This window comes from Sturnira hondurensis, unplaced genomic scaffold (assembly GCF_014824575.4).
Source record: "Sturnira hondurensis isolate 20B ecotype Veracruz unplaced genomic scaffold, ASM1482457v3 Scaffold0021555, whole genome shotgun sequence".
Classification (NCBI taxonomy): Eukaryota; Metazoa; Chordata; class Mammalia; order Chiroptera; family Phyllostomidae; genus Sturnira; species Sturnira hondurensis.
Genome location: NW_028094186.1, coordinates 4,918,524 through 4,943,673, shown reverse-complemented (window position 1 = coordinate 4,943,673; position 25,150 = coordinate 4,918,524). Strand labels below are relative to the sequence as shown.

The window sequence follows — 25,150 nt, the reverse complement described above, 5'->3', positions numbered from 1 at the left end:
TCTGTTCACACCTGGGTTTTAATGTTTTCAGGATCCTCAGCTTGGCTGTCTCGTTTCTGACTGGGCTTCCAGGCGTTCTCCGCCTTCTTCAGGTGCACGTCTTCTTTCACGGAGACGGTGATGATCTTCCTGGGCTCTCTCCTCTGGCCGGGCTGAGACCTCCGTGGCCCGACATTCAACAACTAGAACAAGAATGGTCTGTATTACATCTGCACAGCCTACTGACCATTTACTGTCTCTGCTATGCTGCTCAAGTCAAGCCTGAGGATCACACCAAACACATCTAGATGCAAAGATGAATGTTAGGCACTCTATTCAGATTTGAGCTTTTGGGGGAGCTGGGGGGTTAGGTCCCCATCAATGCAATGTTCTCCACCACTGTAATTTTAGAACCTGAAGTCCTAAGTGAAATAAAGTGATGGAAAATTATATTCAATACAGATGTTTTTTCTCACAAAGAAAGAGTACCCTTCGCTGATGCTCTAGTTTTCACTAGTTGTAACTTTGAACTGGTTACTTTGAATAACTACAAAAATCCACATACAGTAATAACCAGTTATAAATCTGCTTCAAAAGCTGGGTGAAATGCAAATACAAGCTTATCACGAGAATTTTCTATAGCACAGACACCCAACTTCACTGCAGATCCTAACGGATCCCTCTGAATCTGCTGCGCCAGAAATACTAAAACATGTCTTTCTTGTATCATCAATGCCATCCAACTGAATTGCTCCCTGGAAAAAAATATTTTCCTCTCTTTACGCGTTCTCTGTTCCCACTACAGTCCCACTGTGCTCATTGTGTTAAAACCAGTAACATGCTGGCAAGTCACACTGGCCATCAAATTAAACTTTTGTTACTGTGTGATAAGGAGGCAGGTTAAAAGCTACATTCTCTGTATTTATAGTCACAACAGCTGCTACATTAAATGCTTGGAAATAATTTTGCAAGATGAAGCTTTTCGGTTGATAGTAAGTTCCGCTCCTCTGTTGCAGAATGAGAGCCTTTACGTTTTCTGATACAGCATTCTCTAAATGCTGAGTGAACACTGCCATTAGGTTTCAAGAGGGAAGGAAAAAAAGCTTCACACAACACATACAGACCAGAACCATATTTCACTTAATATCCCAATACAGCCCTTCTGAATTCACATAAAGCTTCAGGAAAGAAAGCAGAAACTTAAAGGTCACACTTTATAGAAAAAGACAGGTTATAAGAGCGGCACGGTTTCAGGCCTAGGCTGAGAATCTTAAAAGCCTTTACACACTACTCGTTCTCAGAATTACTCTAATATTTCACCATCTGCCCTAATCAGAAATGGCAGTATCAAGAATGTATTAGGATCAAAAGTTAGAATTTCTAGGCACTACACACTAATTTATCAACTACACACTACACACTAATTTATCCAGCCAAGAGCCCAGAACTGCCAATATGGTCTCAGACTATTGGTAAACATTAAAAAACCAGGGTCAGACAAACCCAGAAGCCACAGGCATGGCAAAACCAAGAGAACTACACAGATCGTCAGACTGAAAAAGTACCAACAGGCAACAGGGCTAAACCAAACAGTACTACCATGAGAACAACCGTTTATAGTGGAAACCTTGAAAAGACAGCCTGAACAAAACAATTCTGTTAAGAAAATGTAGGAAGCCAAATACTGTATGGTTTTTTATAACTCAGGTTATATTCTAGTGTTAATTCACTACAGTTAATCTCTTTTTCAATGCTTGGGTCAAGTCCAAACACAACCTTCTACCACAAAACATTTAACTTAATCCATGCATTTACCCATAAAAATTTGTCAAGGACAAAGGTTGGTGGCTGTAATAAAAGATTATTATGTCAAAAATCACATAAGAGCAATAGTATGCATATTGGAGATGTAATTTTAATCATATTTAGACAAACTTAGAAAGGGCCCATTTCCAACAAATACTGCAAACATCAATGAATACGCCCTGGCATTTGAATCTAGAAAGTACGGACGCCACGTCTCTTTCCCTGCCTCAAGACCCGTGTGTGTGACTTTCAAAGGAGCAGCCGAGAGATGTGAGCTGTGTCACTAAACAGGAAACAATGTTAGTCAATACTGTTAGTCCAGGATAAAAAAGGTGAAATTATAACCATGTGCAAGTGTCCAAGAAAACTTTTTAAATTATATTTGCACCTCTGGTTATAATTAAGATAGATACTGTTCACAAATACTTATCCAAAAATATTGAGTTCTTCAAAAGGTGACTATACTTAAAAATGCTTAACATGCTTATTAATTAATTAATCTCTAATGCTCTCATATGTTTACACTCTGAGAATGAATCCACTGCCTGGAACATCAACGTCTGGAGGAGTGTGGCGCAGATCTGGAGAGGAGAGGCAGATCACAAGACAAAAGAACTGTGGAGCCTTCAGTCCGATTCTGCTAATTATGAGTGAAGCTGCTGTGAGCAAGTCTCTTAACTTTGTTGAACTTGAGCTTCCTCATATAATAAATTGCTTGTCCTACCTATGAAAGTTATTATGAGAATCATGGCACATAAAATAAAAGGCATATAAAAATCACCTTAAAATCTAGGTAAGGTATTATCATCAACACCAAAGCACCAAAGGCACTTTTTAAAAAGTAATATGTAGACTGGTGCAATTACCTTTACATATTTTGCGTCTTTTAAAAAAATGTTTTAAATTTATTTTTAGAGAGATAGGAAGGGAAAGAGAGAAACATTGATGTGTCAGAGGTACAGCAACTAGTTGCCTCTCACATGCCCACAACCAGGGACTTGGCACACAACCAGGCATGTGTCCTGACTGGGAATCGAACTGACCACCCTTTGGTTCGCAGGCCGACTCTCAATGCACAGAGCCACACCAGCTAGGGCTTACGTCTTTTCTCGTGTGTGAAAAATTTAATACAAATTGTCAAATTTATAGTGTTCTTTAAAAATTGCACCATATATAGTGATATGACTTACTGTATTTTGCTGTGTGTAATGCACACTTTTTTGCCCAAATTTTGAGAAGAAAATAAGGATACCCATACCTGAAATACCTTGTATCTGTTCTTGTGTTTTATAATTATTTGTTACATAAAATTTCTTGTACCATATTATGTTAAAAAATAAATGCTAAAATTCCTTTATAATACAAAAAATAACTATCTGAATATAAATAAATAAAAAAATTGAATAAGAAAGTTAAAACAAAAAATTTTTTTCCTCAAAGTTTGGGCAAAAAACACGGGTGCACATTATATGCAGCGAAATATGGTATTTATGAAACACAAAATCTGGGACCCAGAACTAAAAGTTATGAAGTGTACAAAGAGGAATAAAGCCTGGTCTCCTTACCTGAAGGACAGACTATCATGACTGATGACTAGAAAAGAGACTTTAAAGGTATAACGTGCTCAGGGTCCACAAACATCAGAACCAATATAAGACATCAAAATTTGGGGTTCACTAGTGAGCCAAAATTTTTTTTCAGGTGACCTGGGAGTTTAAATTTTTTGCCCACTCTCATATATTTTTCTTAAATGTATTAAATAAAAAATTTGCTCTGGCTGGTGTAGCTCAGTGGATTGAGCAAGGGCCTATGAAGTAAAGGGTCGCTGGTTCGATTCCCAGTCAGGGCACACGCCTGGGTTGTGGGCCAGGTCCCCACTGGGGGACGCATGAGAGGCAGCCACACATTGGTGTTTCTTTCCCACTTTCTCCTTCCCTTCCCCTCTCTCTAAAAATAAATAAATTAAATATTAAAAAAAATAAATTAAACTCACCTCTGTTTTAGAGTTTACTACATATATTGCTCTTGTCTCATTCAGAGACCATCACCTCAAACATCTCTGCTTACCTGAATAACCAAAGGAAATAGGACTACTGGTTCAGGACCACCCTATGGTTCAGCTAGTCTCAAAGTTAGTTGAAATGAATATAAATGGTAAGTTACTAGTCTAGGCCTACTGACCCTTTCTCACTGTATTTCTTTTGGGAAAGTCTGTGTGATGTCTGGCAACGGATTACCATTAAAATACCTCAACCACTATATAATTTGACTTTTAAAAAGCTACAGAGATGATGCTGGATGCTTCCAACTGATATGCACTTTATTGTCCATCAAAAGACCTTTATATCTGAAAACTGCATATGAGATATTAAAACAACGGCTATGCAATAAAGATATTTTATAACAAGTCTGTTGCAGAAAAGTTTCTATTAGGAATTATGGGTATTTAAGCCATACTACGAAGCATACCTAGCAGATATTAAGATTCATGGGTGGTAACCATTTACAAGCCCATCTGGAAGCTGGTAAAAATGACTACATGTATGGAACAAGAAACTCTGAAGAGGAGGGCTGCTGCTTTTCCCCAAAGAGCATTACTGACTGCGCCTTCATCTGTATCTACAACAACACACCAAAGTAGGCTGGGCAAATTACATGGGGAACACCTGTTAGCTAATGGCGATGTGGAAGAGCAATTACTTACATTAAACCAATGGATCAGAATTTCACTTTAAAATTAGCTTGTGGCATATGACAGAGCTATTTAAAGAAAGTCATTAAACAATTAAAGCTGACCTTTCTGAAGACACTATCAGTTCTTAATAATGGCTCATGCCTGGTCATATTACTTTGCATGCACTGAATAGCTCATTTATCTGATATATGTGGGCACAGAGATTAGTGGGCAAACATATATCGTGATAGTTATCTTAAAATTAATTTTCTAATTTCAGTATTTTAAGAGAGATAGAGTTTATTCTCAATTCACAGTATTTCCTTTTTTGCTATACCTAATCAGCCAAAAATGGAAGCCGACAATAAAAATGACAGTGCACACTGGAAGAAGAGACGCGGCCGTTTACACCATTTGCTAGTGACACACGAACAAAACTGAGCAATATGATCATCACAGACGCTGATAATCCGAGGTTAATCAAAATGCTATTCACATGGTTTCAAATGTTTGGCAAAACAGACATATAAATCAAAACTAAAACAAAAACAAACACTGATTGAATATAAATTTAAGTGACTAAAAAGGGAAATAATACTGCAAAGTATAAAATGCTATCTAGAAAGCTGCTAAGACTCTCTGATGAGGAAATTCAAATTCTGTAACAATCATCACTTAGAGAAAATAAAGGTTACATTTCAAAGCTGTGTGAGAACAGAGGTCTTTAAGATGGTGGGGCCCAATAGATAACATGCTTTAAATTAAGGAGATTTTCTGTGGGTCTTACAAACCCTCCAATGTGGTGTGTGCATTTAAATATTTTCAATCAGGCTGCGGGTAAACAATCAAGTAATTCAAATACCCACAAAGTGACATTTGTTTTCAGATGGTGTAGTCTTATTTCCAAGCAGGTTTTAAAAGTTGCCATTACAGAAATAAAAGGTGATGGGGAACTAAAAAGTGTCACCTCACATAAAAATATTTTTACAAACATCAAATAGTTTGAACAGGTGATCTGTAAGTGTACATCCAACCCTAAGCTCCTCCAGAACTTTAAGTGCTCCCAAGCATTCACATCAGCGGCAACTCTTCCCCATGCTTTCTGCAAGTCTACAAAGCGGAGTAGGCCGATTCTGCCGAACCCTGCACAGGGCAGTGCCCCAGCATAACTCCATTGGTGATGCCATCTCCACCACTGAAGGACCCGCCACTGGGGGTGTGAAGGCAATCTGCAGTTTACAACACTGCGCTCTTTTGCATATGTTATTTGTTCATGTTTTCACTTCACAAACTATTGTAAGTGATAAAAGTAAAACATAAAATACTCTAACACTATAGACTATTGTTTAAAAAAAAAAAGATTCAGCACACCCCTAGAGGCAGGCTCTTCAGGGGTGGGTCCGACATCACCAGTGGAGTGTAAGCTGGTGTTTTGCTCTGTTCCAGAATTGGCAATCCATGCCTGCTCTGCACTTTGCAAATCTGTAGAAACAAAGACAAAGAGATGACCATTAGCTGAAAGTCATCAGAGATCTCTAGTACACCAGGAAACCTCAAAGCAAGACAGGAATCATACTCAAGGTTGTTTCTTTTTTCTTAAACCCATTTTAAGGCCATTTCAAGGCCAAATTCATGTAGACAAGCTTCTTTCAAATAAAAACGACTCAAGTATACTCTTTATTTACTTTAATATTAGTTTGGAAAGGAGAGTCTTCACCTCTTCTACTCTTCTTCCTGTTTAAAGGAATCAACAAATAAAAGCTGCTCTCTTGCTGTTAGGCAAGCTGTCATGAAGTCTACAAGTTTCTAATCGGGCTGTAGGGAAGCTGCACTTACAGGTACACCTCTCCCACCGGAGGCCTGCCTTCCAAAATCTGCAAAGGCTGGAGTAAAATCTGGTCCTCGAGGCAAAATCCGAGGATCCAGGGTTCGCAATGGCAACTTGGGTTGGTTGATCTGCACAAAGAAGAAAAGCAAAGCTTAACAAAGTTCCAGAGCATCCAGTACCACAATAAAACCTTATATTGAAAAATTATGTCACCTGAAATGGTAAGCACTGGCTTCCTGAGCCAGTGAAAATCCACTGTGAACCTGGTAGCATTTTCTGGGCTAGCATTAGAGTCCTTAGGTTGACAGTGGTTTTCTGATGCCCTGGGACTGATTAGGCCTAACATTCCCAAGGAGAAGCTAGACATAATCAATAAACTGGCTCACTAGTCAGGACCAGTAGAACACAAGATGACCTATTTTGGGATTCTATAAACTAGGGTCAAATTTTAGGATTTTTTTTCTAACATATTTACCAGAACATTAGAGCACCTGCCTATGAGAATCCTGCTATTGCTCTTTCTGGTTTCGATACTGTTGACTTGTAATTAGAAAAAGCGTGCGTTCTGAGTGGATAGTAAGTCTCAAAAGGAGATTATGTTTCATGGATGATGATAACTATTTAAGATTTCACTCTGTCTAATACACAGAAGTTACCTGGCTTTGCATAGGCATAGCATATGACTATAGACTCAGCAAAGATAAGTAGCTCGGCAAAAATTAACTAATGATTGGCCAAAGTCAGAAACAGATAAAGAAGGAAGACAGGAGGGAATACTTTCTGAAAAGGATAATCTAACTCAGTGAATAAAATACTGAAGTAGCTTTAAGTTGGTACCACCAATCGTTCTACTGCCTCAGATAAGTACCTAAGAGAAAAGACTTAGCAACAAAAATAGTTAAGACCTGTTGCTCTAAGAAAATAATATAAATAAAGTTTGGAAATCTTAATAAGAGGTGGACCTCATTCTCTAAGATATTTATCCTCTACTTTGATTAAGGATTAATAGTTCTTTTTCAAAACAATGCTTCACCATCAGCACTGGTTCATCACTGACTTACATGAATATTTGGGCACATAAACATCTGACTTTACCCCTTTTAATTTAAAACAGATAAAAATAAACACTGTATTAATTTTCTGTATGCCTCATCAAGGTCAGATGTGAAGATGAAGGATGCCTATTTATTTGCACAGAATTAAAGACTAATCACTATGAGAAGCTATCGGAAGAATTTTGAGATATACATTATTTGAATTCTGTTGACTACTATTTAAGTTGGATCTGCCAAATACCTTCCTAGGCTTATGACCTGTCCTTAATGCCATTCGAATTCCATACTGACATTTCAGAATGGTGGGGTGGGGAGAGAGGTCTGTATTACTTTAGCTAGAACAGCCCAACAAACAATTTTCACCACATCACTAGGAAACAGCCATAATAAGCAGAGAATTAATCAGTTTTAAAACCTCACCACTCAAATATGGGTCAAATCCCAGTATCATTATAATATAAAAAATCCAAAATCCAAACTCTAATTCTTAAACATTATACATTTTAATTCAAATACCATTTAGTCTTACAATTCCTAAAAAATGCCCATACTTCACGTATTTGCACTGATCATAAAAACCATTTCCAAACCTGAGTACTTAGCTTACCTTGTCAAGAACCACATCGCTGATGGGGGGCAGGCCCTCTGGTTTCTGTATGCAGGCCGGCATGAACTGGAAGTCCAACAAGAACTCCCGGTCATACTGCTTCTTGCCTTCAGTATCCGCAGGCTTCCAGGACTCTAGAAGAAGAAAGGTAGGCAGAACCAACCAATGTAAGGTCATTCTGTGTGTATTCAGTAAAAGTACAAACCAAATCCAATATTTACTTTTTCTCATTCTAAACAAACACACACAAATGCAACACTGAGCTACAGTCAGGAATGTCATGTAAAGATTTTATACTGCCATCTGTTCTTTTATTCCTTCCAGATACCTCTGGACAGAAGAGTAATCTGAAATGAGCTGATACAGGAACCACTTCATATACACATTCGGCAGCCTTTCGGTCCCCAGTAAATAAACTACCACACCTATAAATTCCTCAGGAACAGGGAATGTAATAATATTCTTGGTTTCGGGGAAAGAAGGATACTTTAGTTGTTCATTTGGTAATATTATTTTGGAGAGAAAAAGGTAAAAAGACAAAAACAAGTAACATTTAAGATTATGAAAAGTTGAAGTAGCTAAAGTTTTTCCTCCAACTACAGTCTAATCTGAAGTAAAATAAAATAATGTACTTGAAAGAATAAGCATAAATGGTAGGTACAAAATAGACAGGGGGAGGTTAATGGAGAAGCCAAAGAACTTATATGAATGACCCATGGACATGAACTAAATGGGGGAGGGGGTTGCTGTTGGGAGGGGCGATGCAGGGCAGAGGGGAATGAACGGGAGAAAATAATGGGACAACTGTAATAGCATAATCAATAAAATATATTAAGAATGTTTCTTAAAACAATATTACCTTTACTACATTTTATATGCTGACATATTTTACTCTCCTTTAAAAAACTGTTGGTTGTAACTCACTATATTAATTTCAAAATCCTCAAATGAGCTTAAATTGGCAGTTGGAAGAACACTGGTCTAGATGATTTCTGAGGTCTGATATTTCACATTCAAACCCCATCTCAACGCAGAAGTCACTCCAGATTTGGCAGATGAAGAAAAAACTCTTCATTTATCCAAACTTTCTATCCACCACCTCTCCCCATGACACCAAATAGCTCCACAACCTCGAAGTCAAGCACGGTTTACACAGTCCTGGGAAAGAAGTTTAATGCATTTGATGGTGTCTAAAGACGCACTGTCCTCTGGCGTTTATCATGTATTTCCCAGGGAACTTCCCATCCTGCAGGTGCTCAGTGATGCAGTCAGACTGCTCTGACTCCTTACTGCAGTTCAGTTCTATAACAATTCCTGCCAACAAATTGAGTTCAAGCCTTGTGAAGTGATGAGCACGCTACTTCAAGTGACATGGTCATATGTGAAATATCCCCTTCACTTAAATAAAGTTAAATTTCCTCAGCCTAACGATGACTTGAGTCCCTTTGACAGCTGCACTTCTGATGCCAGTGAAAGCGAACACCAGAACGAGATACCACTTCCACCAACACAGCTCTCTGGATTTGCTATCACTAACTTATGCCTGCTGATCACTTCTATAAATAGTACAGAATCACTACAATGAGCCTCTCCCTTCTGTCCACTATTTCACTATAAAGAAGTACCATTTCTCTAAGGTTGCAGTAGAGTAAAAGGAAGAAGGAGAGATGTACACAGGAAGACAGGGATAAAACTTACCTGGTTTAAATGGGAATGTGACCCCTTCACCAGAACTATCAGTGGAGCCTGAATTAGCATCTATTCCTTCACCCTCAGAAACACTCTCAGCACCATTACGTACAGGCTCAGTTTCTTCTCCATTTTCTTCCACAGCTTTCACTTTTTTTAGGTCTGAGGAGTCTCTCTCAGGATGAAACCCTTGGCTCATTTTATCCTGCTCACATTCAAGTACTTTGTCACCTGAAAGCTCTTCTTCAGCTGTGGGCTAAAGCATATGTGAACACAGAGGTTATATATTCTGTCGCTGTGTGCAGATACACATGACCACTTACACCTACCCCTTCAAAGGCAGAGGACAACATCTCACTCAGGATAAGGATGTCTGTGTTCAGTCTCTATGGTACTGGAAAGGTAAGCTGCTTAAAACACTTTTCTTATTTCATCTCCTGAGATAGTGCAGACAATTTAAATGGCCACTGAAACGCTTTGACATGACTAATCAAATCTAAATGTACCAAAGGTTAGAACAGAAAGAACTGTTAATCCTTGGAACTTGATGGACATGAAACAGTCCTAGTCAGAAATCTAAATCAAGCATGCCTACCTACCCTTACCACTGCAGCTCAGCAAACAGAAAAAGAGGCACTGCAGGGTGTGTGTGTGTGCGTGCTGTCTTCCAGATGCAAAATGGAGAGCTCCACGAATAGTTTAAAGTATGTGAGTGCCATAAAGCTCATCACCTCTCATTTTACACGGATGCCACGTGTTAGGTAAAATCTATTTTGTTTACTGGTTCTTAGAATTTTCTGAGGCTGTGACCTTATTCAAATCATGTATGAAAAAATGTTTGCAATATATTCCCCTAGGGAGTAAATCTGGGTTCTAGTGCATCTTAATTTTAAAAAGCAAAATAGAATTGCATTATTCACCAGAATATTTTTTATAAAGATTTTATTTATTTATTTATCTTTAGAGGGGAAGGAGAGAGGGAGAGAAACATCAATGTATGGTTGCCTTTCGTGCATCCCCTGCTGGGAGTTGGCCTGCAGGTAACTGATCTGCAACCCAGGAATGTGCCCTGACTGGGAATTGAACCGCGATCCTCTGGTTCACAGGCCTGTGCTCAATCCACCAAGCTACGCCAGCCAGGGCCTATTCACCAGAATATTTTTGACCATTTTTCAATCAAATCCAAAAAATGTATTTAAGGATTATATGAACTATCAAAACTCCTGAGACAAAGTTCTTCATGAACTTTAAGTCTCTTTTTCATGAAGGGTAAACACTGAGTATTATTCTTTGGAAGAGGCATTCAAAAGAAAACAGGCATTCCAACGGGTAAGTTCACACGAGGAGAACCAAAAATAAATGCTGTTAAACTGGTTCAACAGAAGACTGTGTAAGAGAACGTCATATACTGGAGAAAGTGGTTTATGAAATTATGTATTTTTATTAAAGTTACAAATCCTACTTTGTTATATAAGTATTATAACAAGCACTATACCAGTAAATTTTCTTCTATTATACTTCAGATCATGAGGAAAAGATATTAAATTTTAAAATGTTATCAAAACCCCTGGCTGGTGTGGCTCAGTGGACTGAATGCCAACCTGCAAACTAGAGGGTCACCGGTTCGATTCCCAGTGTAGAGCACATGCCTGGGTTGCAGGACAAGTCCCCAATAGGGGGCACATGAGAGACAATCATACACTGATATTTCTCTCCCTCTTTTTTCCCCTCCCTTCCCCTCTCTATTCACAGAAACAGATGGTTTTTAGGCTTTATTTCTACAATGGAAATAGTTAGGCTCACAAGCACATGCAGCATCTCGGCTCCCTGAACAGAGAGAGACTATGGTAACTATCTAAAGAAAGAAAAGACAGCGGCCCTGGCTGATGTAGCTCAGTGGATTGAGTGTGGGCCTGTGAACCAAAGGATTGTGGTTCAATTCCCAGTCAGGGCACGTGCCTGGGTTGCAGGCCAGTTCCCAGCAGGGAACGCACGAGAGGCAACCATACATTGATGCTTCTCTCTCTCTCTCTCGCCTTCCCTTTTCCTCTAAAGATAAATAGATAAATAAATAGATAGGAAGGAAGGAAGGAAGGAAGGAAGGAAGGAAGGAAGGAAGAAAAATCCCAAGAAAATAAAAGCTGAAATGATTTCTTTTTATAAAACATGGGGAAAAATAGGCATCTTTTAAAAGTTGGGAAAAAACTCATCTACCAGGTGTGAATCATGAATTAGTAGCCTTACTTTTTCTTATTCTACTTACTATGAATCTAAATTAACTCATAATGACCTTGTAAGTACCACCTTATAATTAAATAAAGGTCATCAAGAAGACCTTTAATAATTTTGCATGTGAGTCTATGAATGGTACTTAACCTTATTAAACAGCAGTATACTATGTTATTCTACATACAATAATACAGAATTCTTATTTTGGATCTTGTTAAAATGTAAAAAAAAGTGCTGTTTTAGAGAAAAAAATATATTGGTATCTTCTGTGGAGAGGTTGTAATGGTTGAAAAAAATTCCAAAGAAGAATATTTTATAATGTGAGTATTCTATGAGATTCAAATTTCAATGCCCATTCATAAATCCCCTAAAATCAACAATGGGTAATTTATTAGATATTAAAAGAGAATGTATCTAACTGGAGAAGGCAGTATAAAGCTTGTCCCATAAATAACAAACCAGAACGCATAATCATTAAGATGTGTGAGGCTTGCTGTTAAAAGAGATATTTTTGAAGAGAATCCACAAAAATAGTACATTAAATATTTATGATAATTATTTTTCTTTGAGCAGACTGAAGCTCTACACAACTAGCTCATTAAGTGCTTAACAGTTTCTAAATTGTTTACTCAGAAAATCAGGTTGAAAAACGAAAGCACCTCATTGGCTGAGCTGTCAAAAACGAATCTTTTATAGGAATTTAAGAATTCAGTTGACAAAACTGTGTGCTTAATGCTTGAGTTTTTTAAAGTGCTAAAAAGAATCAGATTGACAACTATGTACGCAACGAATGATGAAATATCCCAAAAATTTAAAACAAATTTTAAGATGCCTGGACTACATTTAAAGAGGAATCATCTTTCATGTTCTGTTTCCAGGCTACAATTTAAAGAGTTTAATCAAATACTCCCAATGATGAACGACCCAGTACCACATGCTGACACCCGAAACCGTCTTTAGAAGGCTGGCGCCTCCCTAAGGAGAGCTTGACCATCAGTGCGAACGAAGACAGTGACAGTGAGTATTCACAATGCACTCTTAACAAATACTCACTTTTATGAAAGGGACTAGGATTTCTGCAAAAAAGCCTGACTGCAAATTACCAAATACCTTTTAATTATACTTTTAAACTATAAGGTTAAAAAAAGTGATTGATTCAAAATGAGTCAAAAGTCGTCATGTATGAAGAACAACAATCCAAAGCAGGTCTCAGGAAACTGGCTCAGGGGCCAGATCTGGGCCATCACCTGTTTTTCTAAGGTGTCCAAGGTAAAGATGATTTTTACATCTGTAATGGTAGATAAAAACTCTGAATACTATTTTATGAGATATGACTATTGTATGAAATTTCAAAGTCCATCAGTAAAGTTTTACTAAAATATAGCCACGCTGATCTGTTTACATATTGTCTATGGCTGCTTTGGGGTTACAGCAGCAGACATGAAAAACGGGACAGGGATCATATTGTGCAGAATGCATAGCCTGAATTATTTACTGTGTGAACTGTTATGGGAAAAGTTTGCCGACCTCAACCTAAAGAAGAGCGCACAGGAATGGTGGCCTACCCATTTAACAGTAATGCTTAGAAATCTAGCCATAAGGCTGAGAAACATGAAGTGTAGTAAGAGAAAGCTAATAAAAAAACAGCTGAATTTAAAAAGTAACCAGTTTGAGGGGAATAGAAATGAGTCTCCTGTTTCTGGAAGGTATTTTATTTTCTGTAAAAGCAACATTTTATTGTTCAGCCACAGAAAGTTCAACGACTGTTTGCACCTCTGTAACTTACTGTCTATTCTTACCCCCAATAACCACAATAAAATCGCATCTATGAAACGTGTCTGTGGTTGCTATGGGACTAACTGTGACATCAACGGAGCACCGGGCAAGGGCAATGACAGCACAGGGAGAAGCAACAAAGGGGCACTGTGAGCTGCTTGAAGAGGGTAAGAATTATAACTAGACGAAAAAGCCTTAAGAAACAAATGTATTTAAAGTTATTTAAAAATAATTTTACACTTAATGTTATGTTAGAAATTCAATAAAAATTAATCTAATAAAATAGATATGAGTTAAGGAGAAGAGACTGTTTACACTACTCTTCGTTTGTAAGCCTCGGAATGTAGCGAAGGACACGGAGACCGCAGAGTGCGACACCGTGAGCGCGCTCCGTAGAACCCAGACCTGCCCTTGGTTCTCCCTCTCACCGGCCGGACCTGGCATGCTGGGACAAACTCCAGTGTGGCTTACTTCCAACAAGCAAACTGTACGTGGAATGTTATCTCACTGAGTGAAATGCAGTTAAACGATGACATTTGAAGTTAATTTCCCTAAAATGTACCTGATGAGTTCTATCACCACTGCTAATGGGTCTCTGAATGAACTGTCCGCACTTTTGTTTACTACATCAGTGACAAATTTCTGTTACTCATCTAGTCCTCTCCCTCTATCCATTTGATTAACATAAGGAAAAATTCAATTGAGGGGGTGAAGGAGTTAACCAAAAATTAAACAATAACTTACTTTTATCATTTTAGGAGAGGTACTTTGAAATACAGACCAAAATTCAATGAAACTTATTGAAATTCAATGCTATTTATTGAAAATCTTTTCAGCCCTGACTGGTACGGCTAAATTGGTTGGAGCGTCATACAGTCAACTGAAAAGTTACAGGTTCAATCCCCAGTCCGGGTATATGCCTAGGTTGTGGGTTAGATCCCCACTGGGACATGTACATGAGGCAACTGGTTGATGTTTCTTTCCCACATTGACGTTTCTTTCCCTCTCTACCTCCCTTCCCTTCTAAAACCAATAAGCACGTCCGTAGGTGAGGATTTAAAAAAATCTTTTCAAATTCTATTAAAGGCCTTTTAAAAAAAGTCAGACATTGAATTTGATATATCAAATTTTGCCTGGAAAACGGTATCCTAAGAAAGAGGAATAAACCCAGACCTGTCTTAGGAAATGGCACCACCGCCCTGAAGACAGGCCCAGGAAAGTCACTGCTGCCCCTTACCTCCAATTCTGTTTCTAATGCCTCTTCAGCGGTGCAGGTCCGGTCTTTTGGTTTCTTCCACATCTTTGGTGCAGTTACAGCTGTCTGAGCTGAAATACAAGATTGGGCTGCCATTACTTCCCACTGCGAAGCTATGTTGGGAAATATTAGGTCTAAATGATAACTGTATTCAAATTTAGCCAAAGAAAAGAGGGTTTTTGCCCATACTCAGGAGATGGGTGAATAATAATGTGAACAATTATGTGGCCCAGAGATGCAATGGCAAATGTCTTGGGCACAAATTATTCTCATCAGTTCACGTGGCTTTCCAACCAGTGACCCAGGGACACGATTCAGAATATGGCGGGTTTCTACATAGATAACTGGCCTCCCCAGCCCATTCTAGACATGGATCTGCTTCTACTGCTCATCAATGATGTGATCTTAAACAGGTCACACTCCTCAGGCCCCTGCTATTCAACTATAAGAGTGAGATTAGATAATATCTAAGGTTCTTTTGATATTACAAAAAATATTAAATCTCAGGTTCTGAGTTTTTTTTTCAAAAAAGCTTTCTAAACAAAAGAAGACTCTAAGATGTCATCTGGTAGGCAGCACTTCCACACCACTGAGTTCTTATTTCGGATCAACTCTGCTGGCTTAGCCTTTAATATTGCTGGGGTGAAAATGAAGAAAGAAAACATTTTTAAATGAACTATTCCAGTGTATCAGAAGTTCTAGATGGAAAATTAGGCTTACAAAAGACTTTCACAATTTGTCTTATAAATTCCAAAAAGATCATCCAACACTTGGATGTACAATTTAGACCTCAGACAGCAAATAAACTATATTAAAAAGAATGACAAAAGGCAACACACGAGTTAACAGAAACAAAAAAGGTATTACAGCCAGATGGGTAAAGAAAAGCCACTTAACAGAAACATTAGACATTATCAAAAGTGAATAAAGACAAAGCTGATTCTCTACAGAAATACAAGTTCACTCATGTAGACTAAACCAACAAACTGCCTCAAAACTTTTTGGAGGGACAGAATAGGAATACTCACACTGCTTTGGAGAACATCACCACAGAAGACCTCTAACACTCTTCTTCTCAAACGTACTGTACCATCATTTAAAAAAACAAAAACCAACCACTGTAAACTCCTTTGCTACATACATCTCAACCCAAAAACCTTGTCTTTACCCTTCTCCTCAGGGACCAGAATGAACAAGAAAATCATCTGTTATTCTTCCTTTGTGGCCCACTCAAGGTAAACCATTTTTCAACGTATGAACTCACGACTGTAATTGTGCGTGGGCTTAAATCTTCCGCAGGGGTGTCAAACTCACTCTCATCAGGGGCCACATCGGCCTTGAGGTTGCCTTCAAAGGGCCAAATATAATTTTAGGACTGTATAAATGTACCTACTCCTTAACAGTTAAGGGAGAGCTCTGTGCTGCCACCAGGTAGAAACAAGGTGCCAGCCGAACAGAGCAAGGTGGACGCCGGGTTCAGCCCCAGTCTTGTGTTTGCCACCTGCGTCCTGTAGCCCCACAGTCTTACACCAAATACACAATGTACGTTCATGTGTGTATGCGTGTAATGTCTCTACATCTTTCATGGATCTTCTGATTTATAAAACCAGTCTGTTTTATATGCATCTCTCCCAAATGTCTGTGATTAATTCTGCTTCCATAGCAGAATTCTTCTTAAGAGTCTGGGGAACCTGTACATTTCATTTCAAATTCTATTTCATAAATGCATGAATTCAGCTTTAATTTCATTCATGGAAAAGGGGAAACACTTTCTGGAGAAATCTTTGGGATTAAAAAGAAATTCCTCCCACCTCTAAACAACAAAAACCAAGAATATATCAAAGTACCCAACCCCAAAACATTAAAACATTTCTTCCATGGGTAACACACCACATTTAGCATGCTTTCAAAAAAAAATAGCTACTTATAGCGGGAATTATTACTCTGTTTAAATGGCTATTTAAAGTTTTACTTTAAAGCAGTACTTCACAACTAGCGGTGAGACAAAGCACACACCTCTTTAGGAGATACTTGAGTCCCTTCAAAAGCCAAACACATATACACATACCACCCCTAGTGTCTAAGAGACGAGACGAGCATCCCCCTCCGACCATCACTGATGCAGATGTGCAGTACCACTAGGGTGCGCTACAAGGACGGCGAGGCAGCGAGAGAGAGGGTGACATAGAGATACAGATACCGACTCCCTCATTTAAAGGACAATTACTGCAGAATTAGCTAGAATAAGGGAATTAAATTTAAGACACTGTCACAGATTTTCCTAGCCCATCCCCAATACGTACACCCTAGAGGAGGCCCTTATTACTGCATTTATGTAACTATGAAACAGGCTCTTAACCCACTGCCTCTGATTCTGACTTTAACACATAATACACAATACTGACTGAAAGATGAATGTTCTAAATAATTGATTTGACTAGGTTGTTAGTCTTCTTAAACTCTTCTTTAAGGTATCATCTATGGCCTAGAAAACTTCCTTCACAGGGTAAGCACTCAGATTCGTGGACAGGACAAAGAACAGCAGAGCTGAGGGAAGAGGTATAACCGACGTTCTCAAAAACCCCACGGATTCTTTCTTGGGTTGCATTAAAGCACCAAAGGACAAATGCCAATCTCCGCGTGAGAGTCGTAATTATCTGACATTAGAGATGCCTGCAGCAGCCTCCCCCAACCCCCATGAAAACTCAACTCTTTAGGTGCATTTATTTTCAAATACTTCAAAATGCAGAGTAAGTATAAATGAAAAAGCAATACTAGAATTTAAAGGATTTTGGGTTGGTTTTATTGTGCAAATTTTTACATTATTGGCAGAAAAAACATGTTTATCTTCAGAGCTTATTTCATGAAATACGTGTAAATTCAGAAAAGCACCAGGGACACAGTCAAGTTTAATCACTGGGTGTTAGGAAGATTCTTCTCTCTGACAGAGATTTTAGAATTTATGTTAAGAATTGCATCAAGTTAGAAATGTTCCTATTTCCAACTCTCAACCCATAAACGGAATACAGACTCCAGAAAATCGTGCCACATCACAACTGTCACACCTGGCAATGGCTCCATTTTTTCTGGCATCTGTAAGATGCCTGACAATCACACCTGTAAGTGGAAGAGCCCCTTGGTTTTCATTTACTTTTCATACAGGCTCTACTAGAGTCAATAGCTCTGGCAAATTAAGAGCTAATAACTGTGTACAGCCCAGGAGCTAACTACTGGACTTGGAGAAAAGGGGTTAATATACAAGATTCATAAATGTACTGGGCTTTAGTAAACCCATGTAAGTTTGCAGAGTCTTCCCACCAATGACTGACAAAAACTGTTATGTGAAATGGTAGATCATAGAGAAATGCAAGAATCAAGAGTAGTTAGGAGACAGCAACATAAGGCAACCTCAGGGACCGCTCTGGAAAACGTGATCTCAAACATACACTCTCTTCCATTTCCTTGCAGAATACCAGTTCTCAGAGGAACTCCAAGTAGTTACATCGTGTTTCTAGTCTGGAACCCTGGCTCAGAGAAGTCAGAAATGTTACATAGTAAGTACAAGAATGATAAACATCACTGCTATCGCTGGCGTAACAGCACTCCCATGTCTCGGTCATTCTTTTTCTTTCAGTCCTCAGTCTTCACACAAATACACGACAGATACCCTAGTAATTCCACTAGTTATGCAACAGAAGTCTGAGACGAACTTTTACTAAAGACACCATGTTGGTGAACTTAATATTGCTTCTCTTTACTGTGTCGTTTCTTACTACCTATTTACTAGTCAGATAGGTACACAAATAAATTGAAGGGTTAAAATTTTTTTCAATTTTTTTCTGATGCTAACAAGGAAAGAGACTTTTTCCACTCTCCTGTTTCTTAGACCTTTGCCTGAAGAAAGAGTATAATTGTAAACTCTTCCCCTACCTTTGATGTATGTGTAAAATTTTTTTAGAAGCTAAAGAAGCCTCTTGCTAGCTTTACAACTCAGGAACGTTTTTCTTAAGGGTCTAGGAGCCATCCCTCTCCCAGCCACCATGGGAGCTTCACCTATGCAACCAGCTTCCATACCGCCTGCGGCCACGAACACACAAAATAAGTTTTCCTTTGGGTAAACACGACTGACACAGGTGGACAACTACCAGGAGAAGTTACGGTAAATCAGATGTGAGAGCCGTGGTGCTGGTACAAGTCCTGCCACATGAGGACAAACTGTCGTTACCTTGATAATATGTATGTAATTGATTATACATCTGCCTGGCTTTAACAAAGGGCAATCTGTCGGCAATCTCGGCAATCTCCTTAGTGGGTTGCCTGCAGTGCTCAGTGCAGTCTTATTTTCCTTTTTAGTAAATTTATCGTGGCGACGCTGATTAACACAATTGTCCAACACGTCATCCGTACATTGTATTTTGTGTATTCACTACCCCAAGACTCAGTCTGTCACCATCTCCCCCATACCCTCCTCCACGCCCCCCACCCGCTTCCCCCCATGATCACCACAGTTGCCCATGTCCATGAATTTTTTTTTCTTTTTTCGCTCTATCTCTTATCCCGCCCAGCCTAACCCACTTCCTGACAGCTGTCAGCCTCCTCTCATTGCAGTCTTAATGCTTATTCAATAGAATAAAGCTGTTTTCTTTCTTCCCTACACTTCTGGAGAGGATATTCTGGGCTGGGAGATTATTCCCACTTTCTCCCAACGATCTGGTAAAAAGAACGGTAAGATCCAGAAGCGCCTGGAGTGAGCAGAGCAGCTGGAGATCCTGTGGCCACATTCACACCCGGGTAAGAGGCCCTGAATTATACAAAAGTCTCCCTTCTGGTTCTATTCTTTTGAAATACAACATGAATTCTTTAGCTTTGAGACTTGAGATGAATGTGTCCAGAGGCTAGGTCTCCGGACCACAGTGACAGGAAACTACAAGGTCATGACACCACTACTGGTGAGGAAGGGGCCCGAGTGCAGGGTCACAGGTTACACATAAAGAGCAGAATGTTCCGACAACAGAACTCTCAGTGAGAGTTCCCATTCCTAGCACCCAGTTCTAATCTTTTCTCTTTTCTCTCATTTTTTAAAATGTTACTTTCTTTTTTCTCCTGGCTTTAAATTCCTACAAGTTGGCACTAAATCACTCTAACTTAAATTGATGATTTGCCTGGGAAACTGAGGCATAACAAAGAAGAAACTCAGGTGAGAGAAGGAAGTTTGTCGAACAGTGATGCAAGTGAACTAGGAAAGAATAATGACGGTGATGAGGGGCCACCTGGGATGTCAACCAAAGGAAACACTGGAGAGTACGGTAAGTCTGTCAGGGTTTTTCCAGCATATTCTCCGGGGTCGCTATTTGAAACGTATAGGAGGCCTGGTAATTCTGCTTTCTGCTCTATGACTGCTTCACAGAAATTTGAACAGTATAAACTAGTCTCTCCAGGGACCAGTATTTGTACCAAATCATAAGTGTAACAGAATAGTAGTCTAGACTTAAATTCTACCAAAAACAAAATTCAAAATGTTATTATAATTTTATAGTAAATGTTCTCTAATTAATGTGTTATCTTTCCGAACACCACCAACAAAAAACAAAGTGAAAACATGCATTTCAACTAATTTGCAATTAAGGCATAAAGTTGTTTTTTTTTTCCTTCTGATAATGCCTCAAGTACTTATCAATGTACTGCTTTCAACCCCACAGACTTTAATACATATTCATCTGCATGAGAATGAAACCCCTGGTAGCTTCACAATCTTTAAAGTCGCGAGTTTCTGTGCTTTCTTGGGCAAATCTCTTCTGGTCAACAGCAGGACTAGTTTTCGGACCTGCTAGTGCTAACAAATTTTCTTATCACCAATTCTCTTAATGTAGCTTTGCCATTCTACACAACCAAAGATTTAAACAGAAATTAAGAACGCATTATTAGAGTTGGAGCCCTTTGAAGATAAGAACTGCATCTTATTGGTTTCCTTTGTATATGTAGTGTCTAATATAGTACCTGACCCACAGAAGGTACTGTATTAGAAAATGTTAATTTTCTCACTGAAATGTTAATGAATTAATGCCCTGTGATAAAAATTACATCCAAAATTAATATCTCTCCTTACAATAGCAATAAACACTGGTTCAGTCTCCTGGTATTAGGTAGGTCCTATTATATTATTCCAATTTCAGTAATGAGAAAAATGAAATACAGAGAAATTATTTAACTACATTGAGAGAGTAAAGGTTGGAGTTACAATTAAAACTCAAATTCCAAAGCCCTAGTCTTTCCAACATGATACCCTGCTTCTCAATTCGACCTTGTTTCTGTACTTTCTCATGCAAATTCCAACTGTATTTTCACTTTTAGTTCTTAGTTCCGTGGCCTTTTGTTTTTGTAGGAGAGGACAAGGAGCTCAGCAAGGGTAGAGTTAATTCCGAATGCTGTTTGCTTCCCTTCCAGCACAATTTGTCAAGTCATTAGGAAAATAAAACGACAAAGTGACTCTAAGTCAAAGGTTTGTTACAAAAACCTCAGCAGATAACAGTGTATAATGCAACTGTCAGCAGTGAGAACAAAGATGACTCTACTAAGACCATTAGCATATTTTCTAGACCTCTGTATTACATTTCATTGCTCTTACTGCAGTGTCTTAGGTATTTCTGTATTCCAATAAATGCTTTTGGGCCACTTCTTCCTTAATTAAAATATACTGCAATTTAATTTACAATAAACCTAGTACAGAGGAGCAAATGACAATCACTACAGCAAAAACACATATTTAATTAGAGGACAGACTTCAACAGAAGTAATTATTTTTCTGTCTAGTCATTGCTTTTCATCTCTAAATATAACAACACTACAGCTCACTGTCCTGAATATGTAAACCTGGGGAAATAAAAAACCTCCAATACGACCATCAGTAAGCCCACACTGTTGGTGCTTTGCCAAGTGCAGAAGACTCGACCAAATCTTAACCCGAAGGAATCACTGCAAGTAATAAAATACACCCTGTAACAGATGTGATCGCTTACTCCCTCATCTCTTCCCCTACTAGCAAACATCTGGGTTGTTTCCAGTTTGGGGATATTATAAACAAAGCTGCTGTGAACATCTGTGCACAAATACTTGTATGAGTATGTGCTGCCGTTCTCTTTAGTAAATGCCTAAGGTTGTAAAATGGCTGGGTTACATGTAAGTTTATGTTTAATTTTTTAAGAAATGGCAAACCACTTTCCAAGTATTTGTGCCATTTTATATCCTCATCAGCCATGTATGAAAATGTCAGGGTACCCTTTCTCTGGTGAATTACCTTTGCATCTTTTCACAAAAATGTTTTGCACACTGTATACTTCTGGATGACTTTTTCACTGATCTAGCTGTCTTCTTGATGCCTGTACCACACTGCCGTGATAACTGATAACTGAGGCTTATAATCATTCTTCAAACCAGATAGTATTAAGTCTTTCAAATTCACTCTTCATTTTCAAAATTGTTTTGGCTATTCTGGGAACTTTGCTTCTCTATGTTCATTTTAGAATCATTTTTTCCTATAATTTTCTCTACAAAAAGAGCCTGTAGAAATTTGATTGGGTTTGTGCTGAATCCACAGATAGAACTGATGTCTTACAAATACTGTCTTCTGATCGTGAACACGGTATACTTTGACACTGTCTTCTTTCATTCTCTCAGCAACATTTTGAAGATTTTAATGTTCAGATCTTTTGTAATTTTGTAAGTTCATATATATTTTTTTATCCTCATCTGAGGATTTACTTTGGCGGGGGGAGGAGAGACATCAATGTAACAGAGAAACATCAACTGGTTGCCCTTCATAGGCTCCCTGACTGAGGATGGAACCCGCATCCTCCTGGTACATGGCAGAACACTCCAACCAACTGAACCACACCGGCCAGGACTCAAAGTCCCATTTTTGATGCTATTTACACTGTATTTCTTATTTCAATTTTTGATTTTTCATTTCTAGTACACAGAAATTCAATAACTGGTTTTTCCTAGTCTTGTATCCTGCAACCTTGCTGAAATTCACTTTTACTTTTATTACAGTATTTTTGGTAGACAGTCCTTTGGATTTTCTATGTAAATACCCATGTTGTTTCTCAATAAAGGTAGTTTTACTTCATTTCTTTCTAATTGGATGCACTTTTTATTTTTTCCATTCAACATTGTTCTGGAGGTTCTAGCTAGTACCGTAAAAAAGGAAAAAGGAAATAAGCCCTTCACATTTCTTGATTTTGACAGTCCCCAACTTGAATATTCTTTATTATGTCCCAAAATATGAATCAGAATATGTAGTCAAAAAGTATTTTAAGTTACAATTCATCTGAAAGTATGTTCAAGCCCTGGCTGGTGTTGACTCAGTGGATTTGAGTGCCGGCCTATGAACCATAGGGTCACTGGTTTGAGTCTCAGTCTCAGTCCCGGGCGCATGCCTGGGCTGCAGGTCAGGACCACAGTAGGGAGCCCACGAGAGGCAAACACACTGATGTTTCTCTCCCTCTCTTCTTTCCTCCCTTCCCCTCTCTAAAATGAATATTTAAAAAAATAAAAATAAGTTTAAATATTAGAGACCCAGGTTCTATTAAAATCTGAAAATGTCAGCATCTATTTATTTCAATTACAGTTGCTCAGATATTTGATGAATTGAATCATATTCAGCCTTAAATCCAAACAAGTGAAATTTTTAAGCACTTTTTTGAAAACTGACCTCATATGAATGGTATCAGGAACTAAAACAAAAAATAAATTTCTTAGAAATACTTCTATTCTTCCTACTTGTGTTACTGAATAATGGTAATTACAATCCATGTTTCATATATATGAAATAATTATTTTTTTAATTAGAACCAAGAAACTGCAAAATTTATACAATTTGTTTTTTGTTTTAATTATAACAAAATTAATTCACATTAATGGTGTGTGTGTGTGTGTGTGTGTATATATATATATATATATATATAAAATTTTCTTCCTAATTGACATACATTTCTTCCTAATTTTCTTCCTAATTGATATATATATATAATCTCAAAACAATGAAATGAAAAAATCTTCTTCTCATGAGTTACCAGGTCTCTTTCCCTAGAGGAAACCATTGTTAAACACACACTTCTTACCTATCTTTTGGAAAATATATGCAAATACATGTGTATCATATGTGTAAATATGCTTACAGCCTTTTCATTTGTTTCATACTACACAAGCAACTGTCTACTCGGCATGGTTTAAAAGTTAGAGTAGACACCATTAGTAACATATACAGGAAAGCCATTTTAGGAGTTATAACATGATTTAATAATGTGACATGTATAACTCATGAAGTATCTTAATATGTGTAGTATCACATTTCAAAGGGACTATCTTCCTATATGAACAGATATACTGACTTAAATATTTCAAATATCATTCAAATGTTATTTGAAATCTTTTAAACATTGTAACTAATAATTACTAATTTAAATTATGACAGCTCTGGGACTCATAATTGTGTTAGAATTATGAGTGTTCTAAATTGATATATTTAACTGTTAGGAACAAAGGAATTATTAGAATGGACAATTTTGTGAGAGCAGTCATATTGTAAAAAATAAAATTTTGAGCAGATTCTTTCACATGCTCTAGGCTGAGAAGCTAGCAAGGCAAGAGTGTAAGAATCAGGAGCCATTAAATAGGTGTGGAGGGTTGGGGGGAGAGTAAACCAAAAAGGGCAATGATTAAAACAGGGCCTTCATAACCTGAGCGCCCAGATCTTATGCCTTTGAAACAACTCCGTCTGTAACTCTTAGACAGATACACCTAGAAACAATGTTTTCTCTGGAAGCCTTTTGCTTGAAAATACGTGCTGAAAATACTTTTTGAGAGAAGTCTCAAAGTAGAGAGAACTGTAGTAGCTGAGGCAATAACATGAGCCTCAGAAATGGTCTGGAAGGGGGCTGAACAGAGAGATGGATAAATGAATGGGATGGACAGGTGCGAGCAGAAGGAAGGCCTGGAAGGGTCCTGGAGAAAAGCTGTAGGAGAGCTTAGAGATGATGGCCTGAGGCAAAAGAACTGGAAATGCAGGACCATTACTTCTGAAACAGATTCCTTATATATTTCAACCACAAATAACCACCCTGCTTCCCCACACCAGAAAGGCATTCTGCGTTTGTGACATCAGATAATGCCACAGAATGGTTACTACAGTGGAGCATTCCCCTAGCTGAGAATACTCTCTCAAACTCAGGTAAGATGAAACAGAAAATAGTAA

General features: G+C 38.2%; 1 protein-coding gene across 1 annotated transcript in view; it reads right to left on the bottom strand.

Moving 5' to 3' along the window:
• EIF4G3 (eukaryotic translation initiation factor 4 gamma 3) overlaps nt 1–25,150 on the bottom strand; it is a 294,797-nt gene that overhangs the window by 70,920 nt on the left and 198,727 nt on the right. The window contains exons 14-19 of the mRNA XM_037032698.1: nt 14,881–14,969; nt 9,648–9,894; nt 7,950–8,083; nt 6,296–6,415; nt 5,831–5,941; nt 12–182 (exon numbers count right to left, since the gene is read on the bottom strand). Of these exons, the coding sequence (XP_036888593.1) occupies nt 12–182; nt 5,831–5,941; nt 6,296–6,415; nt 7,950–8,083; nt 9,648–9,894; nt 14,881–14,969 (872 nt within the window). The remainder of the gene's footprint in view (nt 1–11; nt 183–5,830; nt 5,942–6,295; nt 6,416–7,949; nt 8,084–9,647; nt 9,895–14,880; nt 14,970–25,150) is intronic.